This window comes from Peromyscus maniculatus, chromosome 10, assembly GCF_049852395.1.
Source record: "Peromyscus maniculatus bairdii isolate BWxNUB_F1_BW_parent chromosome 10, HU_Pman_BW_mat_3.1, whole genome shotgun sequence".
Taxonomy (NCBI): domain Eukaryota; kingdom Metazoa; phylum Chordata; class Mammalia; order Rodentia; family Cricetidae; genus Peromyscus; species Peromyscus maniculatus.
The window spans coordinates 23,962,216-23,982,364 of NC_134861.1; the positions used below are offsets into that span (position 1 = coordinate 23,962,216).

Below are 20,149 nucleotides of genomic sequence, written 5' to 3' on the forward strand. Positions count from 1 at the left end.
GTTTTGCCATTAATATGTGACCTTATATGTGGTTACATTTGTTTTATGAAATTGGTTTTACCTCTCTTTGGTACATACATGTTTAGAGTTGAAATGTCTTCTTGATGGATTGTTCCCGTAATATGAAGTGACTTTCTTTATCACTTCTGTCTTGTTTGGTTTCGAGTTTGTTTTTCCAGTTAGAATTAGTTATGACTACTTGTTTACTAGTTCCACTTGCTGGAGTGCTTTTTCCCATCTCTTTACTCTAAGGTGGTGTCATTTTTGATAATGAGTGTGCTTCTTGAAGGGAGCATTCTGTGGTTTCTGGGTATCCCTTCTCCTTAAGCTGTGTAGCAAGTGCTCTGCTCACTTAGCTATCTCCAAACCCTCCATCAATCTTTTATTGGTGAAATTTAAAATATCATAAATTATGTACATGGACTTACAATTTTTTGTAGTCCAGGTTTACAAATATGGAAAAAATGGAGCTTTCTGGGAGATGTAACAGTGGTGTTCCCTAACCTCCAAATTTATCATAAAGGTTGATTTGTTGGTGCTGATCTATGATGAGACTTTCATATCTTGAAAACCTTTGCAAATACCTTTCCACCTGTATATACCAGTACTGTCAAATACCAGTATGCATCCCTGAGACATGGCTTTCATTGAGTGCATTCACAGGTTGGAAGGCATTTTTAGATTTCTATTAACTTAAAGGCTAGAATGTCTTTAGCATGTCATTACATTGCAAATCATTTCCAGTAGAAGCTCCTTAATTGCACACCAAATGGATTTTGGAATATGGAAATTTTCTCTACACATGCATACAGGCCTAAAAAACATTGCTGTGGTTTGAAATTAAAATATATTTCTGAGAATTTGTATAGGAATGAAGATAGCACTTTGAAAAACACATCTTTTGACAGTGCAGGCCTGACATGACTTGCAATTCAAACAATTTTAGTTCTCATCAGAATGATTTTATCACAGTATGTTTCACAGAATCAATTTTCCCTTGTAATTTTAGTTTAAAACATTTTTAAGTCTGCAGCTTAAGCTAATTCCACAGCCCTTCAAAGTTCATGAACAGTGGTTGAACATATATCTTTCAACCATTTAGAAATTTAGAAGCCATTCTTAAGTTGAGAAATGTACCAACACAGGTTAGTCTGGCACATTGGACATACTTTCTGACCCCTGACCTCTAAAGTCTTGAGGAACTGTGTTCTGAGTGTATGTGCCTGTGTGCCAAGGCTTTGCAATCAATTATTAACTTTTAGAAACTTAGCCAATGTGTTAACTCCCTGATGTGATGATTCATTGCATATTGTGCATATATCAAAGTATGACATTTTATTTCTTATAAATTCATATAATTCAAAAAATCAGAAATTAGTTTTTTTGATTTACATTTATTTGAATAATATGAAATATCTTTACATAATTATAGGGCATTTATATTTGTTCATTATAGACTGCCAGTTTATATCCTCTTTTCCATTTTTATTGCAGTAGAATTTTTATTCCAGTGACCATTCTGCACACTACAGAAGTTTTTTCAGTGACTGTGTTTACTGTGCATACTCTGTGATTTCCATCGCTTTCCCATGTGCCCAGCACTTCTCCTGTTGGACAGACCTGCCATCCCTTCCCAGAGTGACTCAAGCTTTGAACACATATGCACAGATGTCATTCACATGCTGCTGCTTCCCCAGTACAGTTCTCATAAATCCTCCACATTCAGAGCAAAGATCAGCTCCTTCCCTTTAGCTCCAGCATGTACAAATAACTGCCATTAAAATCTGTCACAGTTCTTTATAATTCACCATTGGCCTATAATGATCTGTCTCTCTACTAGGTTCAAAAAAATTGAGAATGGAATTGTAATTCACCTATGTTATTTATAACCTGAGTTTAAAAATGGTACCATTAATATTTTTTGTTTTCTTTTTTTAATTTATGTTTTTATTTTTATTTTTTAAATTACACTCATGATATTCATTAATTACACTCATGATATTAATCACATTTGTGGTATTCATAAATTACATTCGCAGTATTCATTCAAATATATATATATATATATATATATATATATATATATACATTATTTTAAATGTCAAATGTCATTTCTTGAAGGGGGTGGGAGATTAAATACAGGCTTACAGCACAATGGGAGGACCCCGGAGGGCAGAAGTTCGCTACTGATGTTTTACAATCTTGCATCTAAGCTGTTAACGCCCATTATTCAGGATACACAGACATGGAACTTCCCTTAAGCATTCAGGAGGGTAGAACCTGGCAGGGAATTAGCATTGGGAAGATATCAAGGTCAAGGTCCACAAGCAAGGCAACAGTTACCCAAAACGGGGGCCAGGACCCTGCAGGTCCCCCTTTTATTAAAAAATGAGCTTCTGACTTGGGTTGCATGGGACATCAGCAGGTCACCTTACCTGTCATGGAGACACCTGCCCAGGCCACACAGGTGCTCCGTCTTAGGTTGGTGAGTGCCTCCCAGGCATTACCCATCTCTGAATACTCATTATCATACAGGCTCAATCCTGTGTGAGCTGCATGGTTAATTGCTGCCAAAGATCTCAGAGTGGCACTGGGCTTGTAATCTGTGTGTTCAATACAGAAATAACCAACAGAGGTCCTATCTCACCCATAGCCAGTAGGCTAAAGGCAACTGAGCCATTCCCTTCCTTAATGAGCCATACTGTACGTTGGAGTCCTTGTTCTTACAAGTATCCCAAAAGCAACTGGAACTTGAGTTTATAAGTTTATTATTTTCAAAGCCAATCAAGATGTATATAACTACTGAATTAAATTTATCATGCCCAATAGAATGAAAGATTAACTAACTGTAGTAGCTACTTTTGTTGCCAGGGTCTCCACTGTGCTAGCTGTAGTAAGCAATTATGAAATGGTAATCCCAGAAACAGTAGCAGCAGTGTGCACCATTGTTAGAACAGCAACAGTGGCAGCAACAATGTCAAATTCTCTTCTGGATTGTGTGGACATCCACTGGCATGGATACAACTCCAGGAACACGAACTGCCAAGGCCTGTTTTTCTTGATCCCAGCATGACTTTAGCTGGCAGCTATTCTGGAGAATCCAATCTCATGGCTACAGTTCCTAGACTTACATTAATGCTTGCCAAAGCTGGTCATATTGAGCTCTCAATCTCCATTGGCATCAGAAGGGTAGTTTTTTTCATGAAGACCCATTAGGTCTCTGTCATGTTGGGCTTCAGCAGCAGCCACAGAGCGCGTTCAGTGCTCAGGAATCCAGGAAGTATTAATATTAACACATATTTTCTAGGCTCATAAAAATAAAGTTCTATGTAATATTCCTTGTATAGAACTTAGTGTAGCTGGACGATGGTAGCACATGCCTTTAATCCCATCACTCAGGAGGCAGAGGCAGGCAGATCTCTGTGAGTTTGAGGCCAGCCTGATCTACAGTGAGTTCTAGGAAAGGTGCAAAGTTACACAGAGAAACCCTGACTGGGAGGGGGGAAAACTTAGTGTAATATATAGTCAGGCTTTCTTAGAGCTAGTGCAATGACATGAACTGGTAGGACCAGCTATTTAAAGGCAGAAGAAAAAGGAACATTTAAGCTTAAGAGTTTGAGACCAGCCTGGACTGCAGAGAGAAGGGGGAGCGGGGAGAGACTTCCTGCACACTAAATCCTTAAATATGTACACACAGGCACAACTAAGGTTTTCATTTTTAATAAAGCTGATTGTTGATTATTAGAAACATGTTTTTTGCCTTATAGCTTAAAATAATTAGTTATAACTGTTCGCTAAGAAAAATTAGCTGTGGAATGGTCTTTCTGTATGCTGTGAATATGTGTTCAATAAAGAAACTGCTATGGCCGAGCAGTGGTGGCGTACGCCTTTAATCCCAGCACTCGGGAGGCAGAGGCAGGCGGATCTCTGTGAGTTCGAGGCCAGCCTGGGTTACAGAGTAAGTTCCAAGAAAGGCGCCAAAGCTACACAGAGAAACCCTGTTTCAAAGAACAAAAAAAGAAAAAAAGAAAAAAAAGAAGAAGCTGCTATGGTCTATGGCAAGGCAGAATAGAGCCAGGCAGGGAGTTCAATCAGAGACACATGGAGAAGAAAGACAGAGTGAGGAGATGCTGTGAGCCGCTGCCCAGGAAACAAGATGTAATGGAACACAAGAAAAGCCACTGATCATGTGGCGATGCATAGATTAATAGAAATGGGTTGAGTTGTAATAGCAGTTAATGATAAGCCTGAGCCATAGGCCAAACCGTCTCTAATTAATATAAGGCTCTGTGTGTTTACTTGGGACTGAGTGTCTGCCAGACACAGGAAAACAGAAAAAGAATATTCATTGGCCACATCTATTTTGTTATCTGAACATTTCTTCCTTTGAGACTCCACTTTGTAACTTTATCAAGATTACTTTCTAATCAGTCTTTGTCTTCTTTGTTTCCAAAGGATATTCATTACCTTGCCCTGGATGTGGGTGAACTGGCACTGGCTGAAGTGGCGAGAAGAAGAGCATGTGACATTGATGTCATGTCAGTATCTTCTGGAGTTGGTAAGAGCTGTAGAGGTCAGCTGTTAGGAGCACTGACTGTTCTTCCAGAGGACCTGAGTTCAATTCCCAGCACCCACATGGCAGCTCACAACTGTCTGTAATCCAGTTCCAGGGTATCTGATGCCCTCACACAGACATATATACAGACAAAACACAACACACATAAAATAAAACAAAATACTTTTTAAATGTGCTTTGGTTCTAGGGAATTCTTAATGTTATTTCTATCGTTTATAGGGTATAATTTATTTGAATTACTCTTTATAGAACACAGTGTACTTAAAAGAAATACTAAGCCTTGAGAAATAGTAGAATATTCTTAAGCTGAAATTTTAAAAGAAATTGATAAGTAGTAACAGCCAAGGTCACTGTTTAGCAGAATGTAAAATCACATTGCTCTTTTTAATTTATTATTATTATTATTATTTTAAATTTTTATTTGTGTGTGTGTGTGTGTGTGTGTGTGTGTGTGTGTGTGTGTACACCAAAATGTGTAGAGTATAGAAAACAGTTTATGGGAGTTGATTCTCTCCTTCCACTGTGTGGATCCTGGGGCTTGAACTCAGACTATCAGGTTTGGCACCCAACGCCTGTACCCTCTGCGCCATCTTATGCTCCACATTGCTCTTTTCATGAGATCTGGGGAGAAAGAGACGAGTGTGTTGTCACCATCAGTGCTGTCGTGAGCCAACATGGAAGCTTGCATAACCATTAACTGATGGCACAGATGTGTCACATATTAAACTAATTCTCGCCCTTATCAGGGTATTTCAGGGTTCATGTGTGTGCTTTTTTGTCATAGCTGCTAATGTTGCTGTTTAATGTAGTATTCTAAAGATAGACCAAAAGCCAACATTGACTCTTAAAATCCATTTAAACTTTATAATGTAACAAAATAAAAGGTTTTGTATATAGTATAACAAAGTGAAAATACACCAGCATTCACTTTGTTTCTAAACCCAGCTTGTCTAAGGCTGCTGAGTGTGCCAGTATTGACAAATGCATATCAAAATTTTTATTCCTCTCAGTTCTTCTATTTGTGGTCTACAGAAAAGACTCCCGGGACTGTAGTAGACTTGATTTCTATGTAATGTCTGTGTAATTCCTCAACACAGTTTTAGAAGATTCCCACTTCAGAAGTACTATAGTGAGTTTCTTCCCCAGTGAGTCATATAAGGCTTTGGTTTTGTGGTGTTTGTATCCAAGGCCACCACTTCTCGGTTTCTCTTGAATCCCACCACCATCGATTCTAGTCCTCATGGTGTAATTCTAAAGGGGACAAATCCACAGAACCGGGGCCAAACCAGTCAGAGATTCTGATGTTGTCGGGTTTAAGTAGGGGAGAAAGAGAGGCATTTTCGTCATGATATAACACAGCCATGTGGTTAATGCCCACAAAACATAAAATTAACCTTAGGAAGAATTAGATGGTAGTGGTAAGGTATAGAATATTTTGTCTCTATTTCTTCTTGCTTTTTGGTACTATATAATAAATTTATGTTGCTTATTATTAGGACAAGAATAGCTAAAATAAATATACAAAGGATGATATTCTGTATTTAAAATTATGTTAGAAAACACAAATCCTATAAGCCAAAACTCAATAGCTCCATTATAGTAAAGTCATAATGTAAATTGAGACAGTGTAAATGTTGTTGACCTAAGTGGAGGATTTGTTCATTTTTATGCTACTTGATTATTTCAGGCATTCTCAATCTGTAATCATCTACTGTCTGAGTAATTAATGTAGCAGGTTGTGTTGAACACATAAGTAACCTTGGGAAGATTTGTGAGAATGGCTGCTTTGGGCTTTAGAACACAGCATGGTGAGAGAGCTGAATCTGGACTCTGGCACCTGATTGGCTGTCAAACAAGACCATGAGTAAGGAACTGACCTTCTCTGTGCCTAGCTTTCCTGTACTCAACACATTCTTTTTTTTTTTTTTCTTTTTTTTTGATTTTCCGAGACAGGGTTTCTCTGTGTAGCTTTGCGCCTTTCCTGGAACTCACTTGGTAGCCCAGGCTGGCCTTGAACTCACAGAGATCCACCTGCCTCTGCCTCCCGAGTGCTGGGATTAAAGGCGTGCACCACCACCACCCGGCGTACTCAACACATTCTTAATAGGTACTAGATTATAGTTACAGGTTATATAGCCATAGTTATACATGCATAATTATGTAGTTATGGGTTATAGATTAGCATGGGCTTGGGTTAGTTAATTCAAGCTTTGAACAGTGACTGGCAAAGAATAAGTTTAGTAATGGTTAGCGATTAATAGTGCCTTTCAAATTAAAACATGGCATGTGTTTGTAGTAAGAAAAATTTTTGAGTGATAAGCTGCAACGCCTATAAAATACAGGTGTTACTAATTATTTTTAATTATACACTAATTCCTAACTCTAAGGGTTCACATTATGTATTAAATATAGAGTAAATTGTTTGTGTTGGGCGAGAAGTAAGTGTGGGCATCCTGTGAGATTTTCCTTTAAAGAAGACTGTGTCATTTGCAGTGTAAGGCTGAGAAGTCCTATGGACATCACTCTGCAGCACAGTATAAACTATATGGTGTATCTGCTTTTTACACTGATTCATAACCTAGGGTTCATGAGTGTTATGGTCTCTTGTTTGATTCTAGGAATATTCCTCTTAGGTATTAGATGAAGTATTCTCTCTGGAATATTCCCAGGATGCCATTGAACAAAATGATCACAAATCACAGTGACTTAACAGAGAAAGTGCCTTGCTCTGTCTTCACAACCCAGAGCTGTGCTCCAGGACTGGCTGGCCCCACCACTGGGTCCTAAGACTCAACTTCACCACCATGAGGCTGCATCCTCATCTTGCTTTTTGTTTACTAACATGCTATTACTACAGTCCCTCATCACTAAAAAACATTCGAGGCCTGAGTTTTAGCAAGTTCTCTTCTTCCTAAGATGCCTGTTTGGTTTTCCTAGAGTCACGGTAAAGGTGTACAGAAATAATATCCAGCAGGTGCCACAAGGATAAAAGCAAAAGTTGGTTCATAGAGTATCTTGTTCTTAAAACACCAAGAAATCAAATAAACACAGGAAAAAATGTTCAGCCTTACTCTTGCCATCAGGGAAACACTGATCAATATTGAGATTCCATCTTATTCCAGTAAGAATGACAGTTACTGTGAAAAGAAATAACAAATGCTGGTGAGGATACAGACAAAAGGGAAGACCCACACACTGGTGACAGGAATGCAGAAGCCTAGGCCAACCATTATGGAACTCTCTCAATAAAACTAAAAGTGGAGCTGCCATCTGACCCAGCTCTATCACTCCTGGGTCTTTCCCCGAAGGACCCTGAGTGAGCACATCACAGAGATGTTTGCACAACAGTGTTTCCTGCAGCACGGTTCATAATAGCTAAGCTCTGGAATCAACCTCGTGTCCAACACGAGGTAAATGAATAAAGGAATGTGGTGCCTATACAATGGAATTGTCAGCCCTGAAGACTGAAGTAATATCATTTGCAGGAAATTGGATGCAACTGTAGGTTTTTCAAATAAAGCCAATTAAGCCAGTTTCATGAACACAAATATTGTATGTGTTCTCTCCTTTGTGGTTCCTAGATTTTGTATAAATACATAAAATCATGCAAGTCTATTTGACTAGAAAGAGGAAGTGCGACTGTGTGGGGAGCAAAGGAGACAGCAGGAGAAGGGGGTGAGCAGAGGAAGGGTAGAGAGGTGGGTGTGCACTTGTAGGAAAACTGTAACTATTTAAGAGTGTCCTGTTCTAAAATTGAATTTCATAAGAAAATTTCAATTCCGTAAGTAACTTCAGTTGTGGCTGACTGTCCAACTTTACCCTGTGCTTGACAGGCTATGTGATGTCGCCTGTCACCTAGGAGTACATTCATGCCAGCCTGCTTTTGACTCTACTTCACCTTTCTCGTCTGCCTTAGTTAGGGTTCCTGTTGTTGTGAAGAGACACCATGACAACTCTTAGAAAGAAAGCATTTAATTGGGACTGGCTTACAGTTCAGAGGTTTAGTCCATTGTCATGGCGGCTTGCAAGTAGACATGGTGCTGGAGAGGCAGCTGAGGGTCCTGCATCTTGACCCGCAGGCAGTAGTAAATGAACTGTGTTCCACATCTGTCAAGTTTGTTCTGGGGATTTTTGCATGAAGAGATAGTTCTAAGCCTGTCATTATGATCAGCTCATCAAGAACTACCAACTGCTTTGCTTGGCTGCAGAGCTCTTTACAAAGCTAGATTACCACTGAGGGCTGGAGAACTGTCGGTGAGACTCCTAAAATACAATGGTTTCAAACCTTTGTTCGTTCTCTCTCTCTCTCTCTCTCTCTCTCTCTCTCTCTCTCTCTCTCTCTCTCTCTCTCTCTCTCTCTGTGTGTGTGTGTGTGTGTGTGTGTGTGAGATATGTCAACCACAGAATGTGGTGTTTCAACGAAGACCAGTTCTTAGGCATTGCTTTTCTTCTAGATTAAATATTCGTTTCTAAGAGAAATAGCTATTATTTAAATATTTTAGGAAAAATTCTTATTATTTAAATACTTTTTATCTTTTATTTCTTTGTGGGACTGGGATTAAATGTAGGGTCTCATGTATATTAGCCAAGTGCTCTACCACTCAGCTACATACCCCACTCTTTAATATAGTTTTGAATTCTAAAATATTAAATTATTGTATTTAATATTGCCTATCATTAAATAAGCAGTTACTAAGCAAAGGATGATAGTATTTTACTAAGGAGATATTGTGTACGCTATGTTGAATCCAAAGCTGGAATACTATCAGGATAAGAGTATAAAGCCGTGGTTCTCAATCTCCTAATGCTGCAATCCTTTAATACAGTTGTTCCTCATGTTGTGATGACCCCAACCATAAAATTATTAAGTTGCTACTTCATCACTGTAATTTTGCTACTGTTATGAATCATAATGTAAATATCTGATTTGCAGGATATCTGATAAGTGACCCCCAAAGGGGTCACTGTAAGCAATGCAGCTGGGATGGAAAGTTATCTTGGCAGTTAGGAGTCAAGGAATACCACCAAGGCTCTGTAAGTGTTACAGTTTTCAGCTCTGCTCTGCTGTGCTCCAGCGAGGTGTTCCAGCTCTGCCCAGGTCCCCTCAGAGTGTAACAACCCTGTGTGACAACTCTGCTCCACCAGGGGAAGCTTCCCCAGCGGAAGTGTTCCAGCTCTGCCCAGGTCCCCTCAGAGTGTAACAACCCTGTGTAACAACTCTGCTCCACCAGGGAAGCTTCCCCAGCGGAAGTGGTACAGCTCGGCTGTGCCCTGGCTCAGGTGAAAGTTGTTACAGAGGGGCTGCTTTCTGTCAAAAGTGTCACACCACACAACAAACCTCACTCAAGAGGTGTATTGGGAAGGAGAAATCCAGGAGGGGGGCTGCCTCTGGGGTGAGAAGCAGCAGTAAACTAAACAGAATACATAGTTTATATCGGGTTTCTTGGGAGGAGGGAGATGAAGCTTTCCAGGGTGGCTTGGGATTGGTGGGGTTTTGTGGCCTAATTCCGGGGTAAGCTCAGGGATTGGTGGGATTTCAAGCTTTGTCCTGGGGTCAAGTCAGGGGCAGGGTGTTTTTTCCTTGGGCCTTTTTACCCTACAGTTGTGACCCACAGGTCGAGATCTGCTGCTATAAAGGAATCAGTTTTCTTGGAAAATAATTGCTAAGTGTTAGCACGTGTTATTCACTAGGCACAGTCACAGACATGTTTAGCATGGACAGTGACCACTGGAGTTAAGTATTCGTTTTCCACTTTAAAAATGAGGACACAGACCCTCAGTTTTCCAGAACAGAGTTGAAGACCGTGGACATTTAATTGCTTGCTGCGTACTCAGAGTCACTGAGCACTCTGCCGTTGGCTAGAAGGTCACTGATGTTGCTGTATGTCCTGCTGCCATAGCACCAACTGATAGCAATTGACTACTCGGATTTAAGAATTTGGGCACACACACATACAAGAGTAAGAAGCGTTCTTGGTCCTCTTTGTTTTCCACATTTGCTAAAAAGTCCTGAATCTAGGCACCTCTGACACGTGGGCGGCACCCTGCAGGAAGGTGGCTCTGACCCCATCTCAGTTTCTTCAAAACCATTGTGTGGGTGTGGACAAATTACACTAAGAGGATGTAGTCTTGAACATCTCCTCCCTCATGGAGTGGGAAGCAATTCCTGAAAGTAAAGGGGATTGGCTTGTTAATTTAGTGGGTATTTTGACCTACAGCTATATTTATAATACAGTGGAAGATTAAATGCCACTTAGTCAAGTAGTCTACTTTAGTGGGGGCGTGTGTGCGTGTGTGTGTGTGTGTGTGTGTGTGTGTGTGTGTGTGTGTGTGTGTGTGTGTGTGTGCGTGCGTGCGTGCGTGCGTATTACTTTTCTTCAGGGAAATTCTTTGTCCTACATTGCCTGACTATCAGGACTTCTCACTGCAGTTGCCTCCACAATCACCAGTGCAAGTGTTTAGAGCTAGTCTAGATTATTTAGATTTTTCATGGTGATTTTGCTTAATGAGTGCATGCCTCAAATACTAGGTAAGTTTTCTACTAATTTTAATTTTGTGTTTTATTCTTTATTATTTGTAGCAGCTAGTTGCCATGTTCTCTGAGCTGCTTCTAAGGAAGAAATAAGACAGGTCTGTGCTCAAACACTCATATTCAAAGGCAGAGGACAAGATAAAATGTGAAAGAAAAATACTGTTTCTGTCAAAAACTCCCATCTTTTCCAGAATTAGACTTATTCATTTGCTTATTACTGCAATGATGTTTTATTATTTTGTAAAATTTACAGTTTTTTTCAAGATGGCAAATTACATATTTGAAATGGATTCATTAAGCAGAAGAAAGAGTTGGCAAATGTTCTCATAGGGGGTGATATGCATGCTAAGTTTTTATAACCTTTCTTCTGTTTATGCAAAGAAAGATGCCTTGATGTGATGGATAGAACATGACACCAAGTCTCATGTCAGGAATGTCAAGAAATCTTGAACACAATACCTTTAAAAAGGGTTCATGCTGTTACGATGGCATCTCACCAACCGGCCTGGAACTCCCTGTGTAGACCAGGTTGTCCCTAGACTCCCAGATAGCCCACCTGTAAGGCTTCCATAGTACATTGCCGTGGCTGCACCGGAGGCCAGTTACACTGCCCATGGCCGGCGGCACCGTCCACGGCCAGCTAAAGGTTTTCAATAATAGGAATTGCTTTAAGATTTCCTCAGAAGAGAAGAACTATTTAGCAGCTGAGATAAAAGTGGAAGCTCTAAGTCTGTCAGGATTCACAGTGTTCCAGCACTTACAAGTCATCAGAGTTTCCGTGTTTCTTTGTGGCCCACCAGTTTAAGTGACAAAATTATGTTATATGTTTCCTTCCACTACTAAAACCACTCTTTCTCCCCCGCCCTTCCCCGTGTGTGTGTGTGTGTGTGTGTGTGTGTGTGTGTGTGTGTGTGTGTGTGTGTGTGAGAGAGAGAGAGAGAGAGAGAGAGAGAGAGAGGGAGGGAGGGAGGGAGGGAGGGAGGGAGGGAGGGAGGGAGAGAGAGAGAGAGAGAGAGAGAGAGAGAGAGAGAGAGAGAGAGACCTCTTTACCGAACCTAGAGCTCACTAATGTGGCTAGACTGGGTGGCCTAAGCCTCATCCAGGGGACTAGTACTCCAAGCCTTAAGAAATGCCCATGGTTTTCACAATCCTCAATAGTGACGACACGCTTTGTCGTAGACCAGCATTAGAGAAACAAATGACAAAAACAAAAGCTACATGTCACTTCCCGTTCTTACTATGCTGTAGCCAGGCTCCATCTTGCTTGAAGGGGCAACCTACTGTTTGAGGCTGAGCTAGGCTGGGTACATCATACGCCTGAGAACACCCTGCCACCTTGTATGGGTAAGGAGGAGACCAGGAGAGTCAACTGTAAAGAAGTGCATAGGGTATGAACATAATGAAAAAGTCGCATGCAGGAACAATGGGGTAGTATGAAATAAAAAGGCTGGACAAGAGAGGAAATGATTGAAGAGACACCCTGTAAAGTGGTAGAAACAGTATGAAATAAATTAATAAACCAATAGGATGGTATGAAATAAAAAGCCTGGAGAACAAAGGAAACAAGTGAAGAGAAAGCCTATAAAATGGCTGAAAATATCTTCTATCTATACATCTATCTGGGGATCAATATCTAGAATCTCTAAAAAACCTAAACATTCCAAGTTCTGAATTATCCCAGTCAACAAATGAGCAAATGAACAAACAGTTCTCAGCAGAAAAAAAAAAAACAGATTAAAAAGTAGATGCCTGGAAAAAAACAAAACAAAACCATGTCCTTAGTCAGCAGGGAAATGTCAAACCCATGTCAAAACCAACCACCCTGCTCTGTCCACCCAAGAGAGCGCACAACCTCTCTCCTTCTGCTCTTAAGCAGTCACTTACACAGGCAAGACCATGCCCTAGGCCTTTCTACCCCCAAAGCCATTGGCTGAACTGAAGGAATCCTCACAACATCCCCTCAGAGAGGTGACTATTAATAAATAACCAGTGACAGATGCTAGTGCGCATTCTGGGGGACAGAAACCCTGCACAATCTTAATGGCAATGTAAATTGGTTCAGCTGGTATGGAAAGCAGTATGGAGGTTCTTAAAAAACAAAACTAAACTACCACATTGATCTAGTTATATATACCACTCCAGGATATACAGGAGGAGTTGGAATCACCATGCAATAGAGGGAGGGGCCTGTTCACACAGGTTTGCAGTGCCACTGGTCACAATGGTCAAGTTGAGGAATCGGCCTAGATGGCCATCAGCAGATGAGTTGGGAAAGAAAATGTGGCAATGTGTATATGATGGAATCTTACTCAGCCACAAAGAAGTACAACATTCTATCATTTGCAGCGTAATAGATGGACCATCATTCAGTGAAATAAGCTGGACACAGAAAAACAAAACTGCTTTTAGCTCGTGTAGACTATAGTTTAAAAAAATAAACATGAGTAACATGAAAATGAGCGAATAGTTAATGGGGAGGAAGGGTCTAGCAGGAGGGGAGAGAACAGACAGGAGAAAGTAATGGTGGCCTTGGATGTGAGCAGAGTACAAAGTATATATGAATGGAAACATCATCCTGCGGGACCTGGGTGAGGGCTCAGTGGGTGAACACTGACAAACTTGGTTCAACTACTGGAACCCACGATGGAAGGAAAGAACTTCCATATGTCCCACACATACATGACTCCAGTTCAAAGATTACAGTCATAATGAAACCCATCATCTTGTATAATTAATATAGGATAACTGAAACAGTAAATATGAAACTAAAAATGCATTAAAACTGTTTTAATGTTCAGATTAAAATGAATTTCCAGATGGGCAGAATTGAGCATGAATCTTTTCCTCTGGTCTACTAATCAGCAGGCAGGAGCCGGAAGGACATTCACACTAGACACCCACACATTGCTCTGCTGCAGGAACTTGACCCTAGCATCCTCCCAGATCCATTGACTGCGGTGTTCATGATTTTATTTATATTTTCATTTGAGATAAACTTTGTTAAGTGAGTATTAAAGTCAGTACTGGACTTCACAAATGTCTAATTGTTCTGTGTTTTCTGGACATGTGAGAGTCTATAGTAAATAATGTTGCAGCCACATTGGGACATCAGAAGCAAAGCTTGCCATGGTCTTTTCCCTTTGTGCAGACAGTGCAGAGGAAATGCTTAAGATCACAGAGCCTTGTTGTCTTCCTCGGCTAATGGTAAAAGGGCAACTTCTGCACTCTTCAGTTAGCTTAAGCTGGATACATCCTAAGAGAGAGATAAACTTATGTGGCATCCCTTGAAATGATTTGTGTGACTGTTAAAAAAACAAACAAACATAGGGTGACTTGTCCTGAGTAATTCAATGGATAATTTTCAAAATTAGTGCATTATAATGCTGCATAACATCCAGAGTCCAAATAGGAAGACTTCTCCATTATCCCGTCTTCCTCTTACAAAAACACAGACACACAAACACACTCACCCCACTTGAGTTCTTGTTGGGGATGCTTCACTATAGATGAGTTAGAGGGAACGGTTATGTGATTTTGTTGTCAGAGTCCACTGCATTAAGTCATGACATTTTCATGTCCCTTCCATTCTCACAGAAGAGTGGACTTGCTGTCATAATTACCATGTGCCTGTTCTACGCAGTCAGCTTATGGTGTCTTTTCTTGGCTATGTGGAATTCTTTCTTGTTTTCCTTTTCTTATAAACTATGTGTAAGCAGTCAGTCCACTTCAGGAAATGTGTCTCTGCTGCATACTCTGTTCACCTTGTTTCATTCTAGATGTCACTTACAGCCTGTTAAATGTCAACAGCACCAGCCAGTAATCTTGCTACTGTCTCAGTTCTTTTCCCTCTGCTGTGATAAGGTGCCCTGAGCAAAGCACCTTGGGAGAGAATTTATTTTGGCTCACGGTTTGAGGGCATCATCCCCAGTAGTGGTAGGAACTTGCAGCAGCTGGTCATACGTCATATGCAGGAAGGAAGAGAGTTCTGAGAGTTCAGCTTGTTTTCTCCTTTTTATTTAGTCTAGCAGTTAGGGTAGGTCTTCCTGCCTCATTCACCTCCTCTAGAAAATCCTCACAGACTCGCCCAGAAATTGTCTTCCAAGCAACTCTAGAGCCCTTCAAGTTGACAGTCAAATAAAAACCACCACACTGCCCACCCCGCTGCTCCCTTGCACTGAACTCAATGGCCTACTCTTCAGAGGAAGTAAAGAGCTTCAGAATCCACAGTCACGTGCAATGTCATCTAAGGGTAATTAGAACTTATACAAAATGTCACTGACCCATATAGAACAAATTCATGAATTGTTCACTTCTTAATGGCTTGAAACAATTTTATGTTATAAGAATTTTATCTCTACAAAAACGTCACTGACCTTGTTTTCAACAGGTTATACATCCCCAGCCCAGGAATTTGAAGTGCTCTAAAATGCTATCATGATTCCACTAGTAGGAAATGCCACATCCAACCTTGTGTGGCCAGTGCACTAAGAAAAGTGTCTTCTGGTTGTTCCATCCAATAATACCACTTACAAGAGAAGCTGAGATGGTCGTGAATTCCAGTTCAGCCTACAAAACATAGCAAGTTGTTATTATTATTTTAAAAAGTAATAATAAGCGGGGTGTGGTAGTGCACTCCTTTAATCCTAGCACTGGGGAGACGAGGCAGGTGAATCTCTTGTGAGTTTAAGGACAGCCTTGTTTATATAGTAAGTTCCAAGACAGCCATAGAGAGATCTGTTAAAACAAAACAAAACTTGCTTTCATATCTGTATGTGTAAGGTATACATAGAATATGAAAATGAAATTTTGTTTAGGTTTCAGCCTCATCTTCCAGATATCTCATATATATGTGACTATTCCAAAATCCAAAAGCATCCCCAAATCCAAAACACATCTGCATTCCAGGTATTTTGGATAAAGTAAACCCAATTTGCATAGTATTTTTTAAACCACTGAAAGATAGAGGTGAAAATGTCCAAATAGAGGTGCCCTGTGAATGACTGCCACAGAAAGGAGCTGGATTAAGAAGTAAAAAGCCATTTCCAGGAGTGACCCCAGACAAATCTGCCTGCCAGGAGGTAACAGGAAGTCTAAAAACTACAGAGGTTGGAAAGGCAATCCAGAAAAAAGAAGAAAGCAGTTTGCTAACCAAGGCTCTCTGGATGGGGTTGGTGAGTCTACACAGAGAGAGAAGGACGGGGTGGAGGATGTACAAGTAACCCTACTCAGCAGTTGACTGCCGTGCCTAAAGGCTGAATTCCACAGTGCTCACTTTAAATACAGCCACTCTGTTCTGATGAAAAAACACACGTGGGCTGTACAAGCTGCATCAACAACACTGACAGGTACCATCCTGCCTTTGTGGCCCAGAATCTGGCCCTTTGATGCCACCAGAAGTCTTGGGGCTGCCAACAAAACAGAGCAGAGGACAGCCCCTAGGTTTTCTACAGCTCTAGGACCACTAGCCTCCAGAGGCCCGAGCCTGCACCTCATCTATATCTGCCCTGTAGTAAGCATGATTCCCCAACTCACAGCCTAGGGATTTCTGGTTCAAAAAGTTCTGGCATTACATATGCCTCTCTGTTGGAGATGAGAAAGATCCCAGCCAAGTCTTGCAGCTCCAAGAACAAAGGTAATCAGGGTTCCAAACCCTGATACTACTCTTTACTCTGCCCTTGGGACCTAGAGATTTCATCCCCAGACCACTGCCTTGAGACTGTGGCTATTAGCATGAAAACGAAAACCCGGCACCACCACCAGCTGTCCCGTGGGGCAAGGGGAAGGTCCTGTCTGTGTCCTGCCTCTCTAGACCTGTGGTTCAGTTACTAGAAGACTCATCCTGTGGGACCTGGGGACAGTCTTCTCCATACCACAGTCTTGGACAACAGCTGCTTTGGTGCCCACAGCTCTGACATCACCTGATCTTGTCTGAGTTAGGTCCTGCAGCTCCAGGAAAGGATGACCAGTGCCCAGAACACTGATTACCCATAATCACCCTAGAGGTCCCAGGAGAAGTCCTCCCATGGCTCTAGAACTCCAGCACCAAAGGCCCAAGGATCTCCTGTAGTCTGCACAGAAGGAAGTCTGGCTTGAGGACTGTGACTCCTGGTGCCCTAAGACTTGCTGCCCTCTGTGCCTAGCTGTTCGTTTGTGAGCCAGCCTTCATTTCCATCCCATGGCATTTCTGTCTGTCAGCCTCATTCTCTTTTTACTGTGTCACTGCATCCAAGACCAATGTACGGAAGTTTATTTCTATGCATACTATATATAGAAAATAAACCACAGAATATACCATTCAGCACTAGCATACATGCCTTCAATACCTACAAATTAAGGAAAAGATAGTCAAGACCTCAGTACTATTATAAAACACTACAGAGAAGAGCCAGGAGACAGAAGTCATCAGAAAACATAATCCAAGCTGAAGACGCTGTTTTCCAGACTACAACACACTTTTATTTTAACTAAAAATGTCCTTTAGCCTCTCAGGGTTACAGATGTAGCTGTTACTCATATCCAGTCTGGAGTAGTGTTTAGTCAGATTCCCTCCCTTCTGCTATAGGCCGGACTGAGAGAGAGGAGAACAGAGAAAACAGGAAGGCAGAAGGGTCACTGCCAGCGACCGCCATGACAAGCCGCATGTGAAGACGCCAGTAAGCCACGAGCCACGTGGCAAGGTATAGATTTATGGAAATGGATTAATTTAAGCTATAAGAACAGTTAGCAAGAAGCCTGCCATGGCCATACAGTTTGTAAGCAATATAAGTCTCTGTGTTTACTTGGTTGGGTCTGAGCGGCTGTGGGACTGGTGAATGACAAAGATTTGTCCTGACTGTGGGCAAGGCAGGAAAACTCAAGCTACATTCTGCAGTTCCGTTTCTCTGCTTGCTTTCTCATCCTGTACACCAATACGAAATGTGTACAAGAAGTGAAATCTCAACAGCCCTATGGTCTCATTTTCTCCCTTTGAAATCTGGTACAATGGAAATCACTTTTCTAAAACCAGAAAATTGTTTGCTAAAAATACACAAACTTTTAGTGTCTGCAAGCCTGCTGCCACCACCCAAATCTATGCTTTAAAGTTAAAGCTTTGTACAGAATAACCACACAGCTTAGAGCATACACAGAGAATGTGTAGATTACAAGAAAAAAATGAGTAAGGACATTCACTATTTGGAACTGCATGCTGAGGAAATATACTCAGCATAGCCTAGGTTTTTGATGTTTGTTTTCCCTGTGTGTGATATGCATAAGTATCACTAAGTCATGAAATGCTTAAGTCATTCATATTCACATTGTTTAGAAATATAGAAAATGTTGGAACGGTCACACAATCTAAAAACCAAACCCTAACAATTTTGTTAAGTTATAATTTTGTCATTCTTGATACAACATATCAATTACTTTAAGAAAATACAAGGACATTGTACTATTTTAGATGAAATAAAAGCCTGTGCTTGAAGACTTGAGCTTTAATCTGGGATTTCCAAACACTGGTTTGGTTGTATAGCCTTTTAAAAGCCTTTGGGCACAAAAACAGGTAAAATGTGGTTTTAGTTATTGGCATGTCTGTGCAACAAAGCATTTGGGAAGTGTGATTGACAGGCCAGGAGTGTGTATAAGGGGAAAACCTATGCTTGTGTCTGCTTCAGTGACTTTATTAGCCACACCCTACTTGTAAATTATAAGCTGTCATTCAGAGTAGCATAGTGATGTTTAAAACAAGTCAGGTTATAATACCCATACTTCTTTTGCCTTAATGCCTAGAGGTACATTCAGAAAATGTTCTTAATGTTTTGACTCATAAAAGCACCCATCTGGAAAAAAAATGCAACAAGCCCTTATAGTGCAGAGCAATGCAAAGAGGGGTTATGAGACTTTCATGTGTATAAAGTCACCTAGGTGCATATATAGTGCAGAGCTGAGCACCACAATAGGTAACTCAGCCTCCAAAATGATTTAGATCAGATCTTCAACAGCTATTTCAGATGAAGATAAGGAAGATAAATTCACTAACTTTTGTGGCAGATTTTAAATCATTATTTTAAACCATATACTTAATTAAAGTTATATTAATACCAAAAAAATTACAGGAGACCTTTGTTATTTTATAAAGAATTACTGAACAATTTCTATTTTAAAGCAGGCAATGAGAAATAACCAATTATTTTCATGAATGTAGAAACAAATACATATTCATGTCACACTTGGACAGAAACTATACAACTTCTTCCTTAGTTTGATCTTTATTCTTTTTTAAGGCCCATTAGCATATATTGCAACTCCTTTCATTTAAAATATATATATAAGATTGTAAAAATTCAAACTGCACAGATACAATATAGTCAATCAAAATACTCCATCACCCCCTCCTCTTTCCATGAACAAAAAACATACTTGCAACAGAGTATTTTCTAGATTTCAATAAAGTAGTAGTTTAGATATTAAAGGTTTTAGCCCTACTATACGTGAATAAATTGCTCAGTCCTCACTTTCAGTAGAGCATTCTGCATGGACACTTGGTACTTGCATTTGTTCGTAGTACCACTTCTGATTTTTACTTTTAGAAGGAAATGTTCACTGAAGTTCCTTAAGGAACACAGAGTAGTCTCACCTATTTTGTAGGTTTAATCATGAGGTTCTGTGGGGTTATTTTTGAGGTGGACCAAACCACAAAACTGTCTTGAGAAAAGTCTTCATCTGACAAATAAGAAAAGACAAACACCTGTAAGTTGATGTTTGAAGCTCAAACTAGTTTTGAAGTAACAAGAAAGGGAAAGCTAGTGGTTCAAATTTCAATCACTTTTCATTTAAACCCATCAATGTGTGCACTGGTCCATTAATTATGTGGTCCAGCACAAAATGATATGTTAGTCTTCCCTTTTACTCCAAGGTGACAGCTGTGAGATTTAGTTCAAGAGAAAGAGAGCTATTTCAAATATTTTTTTGTTGGTCTGAAGAATTTACCTGTTAGAAATGAAAATGAAAAATTTGACTAATTGAGGAACAAACCAATCATTTCTTTATTAGAACTAAAATAA

At 40.3% G+C, this 20,149-nt stretch overlaps 1 protein-coding gene across 14 annotated transcripts in view; it reads left to right on the plus strand.

The window, feature by feature from the left end:
• Positions 1–20,149, plus strand: part of Wdpcp (WD repeat containing planar cell polarity effector) — a 297,030-nt gene that overhangs the window by 214,779 nt on the left and 62,102 nt on the right. For 13 of the 14 annotated variants that reach the window (XR_006076324.2, XR_013042835.1, XR_013042834.1 and 10 more), the window contains one exon: positions 4,456–4,558. Coding sequence is in view for 10 of the 14 variants with exons in the window: in XM_076546057.1 (XP_076402172.1) it covers positions 4,456–4,558 (103 nt within the window). In the remaining 4 variants the exon portion in view is untranslated. Of the gene's footprint in view, positions 1–4,455; positions 4,559–9,509; positions 9,771–20,149 lie in introns of those variants that run through there. The other variant, XM_076546061.1, reaches the window with a different exon arrangement.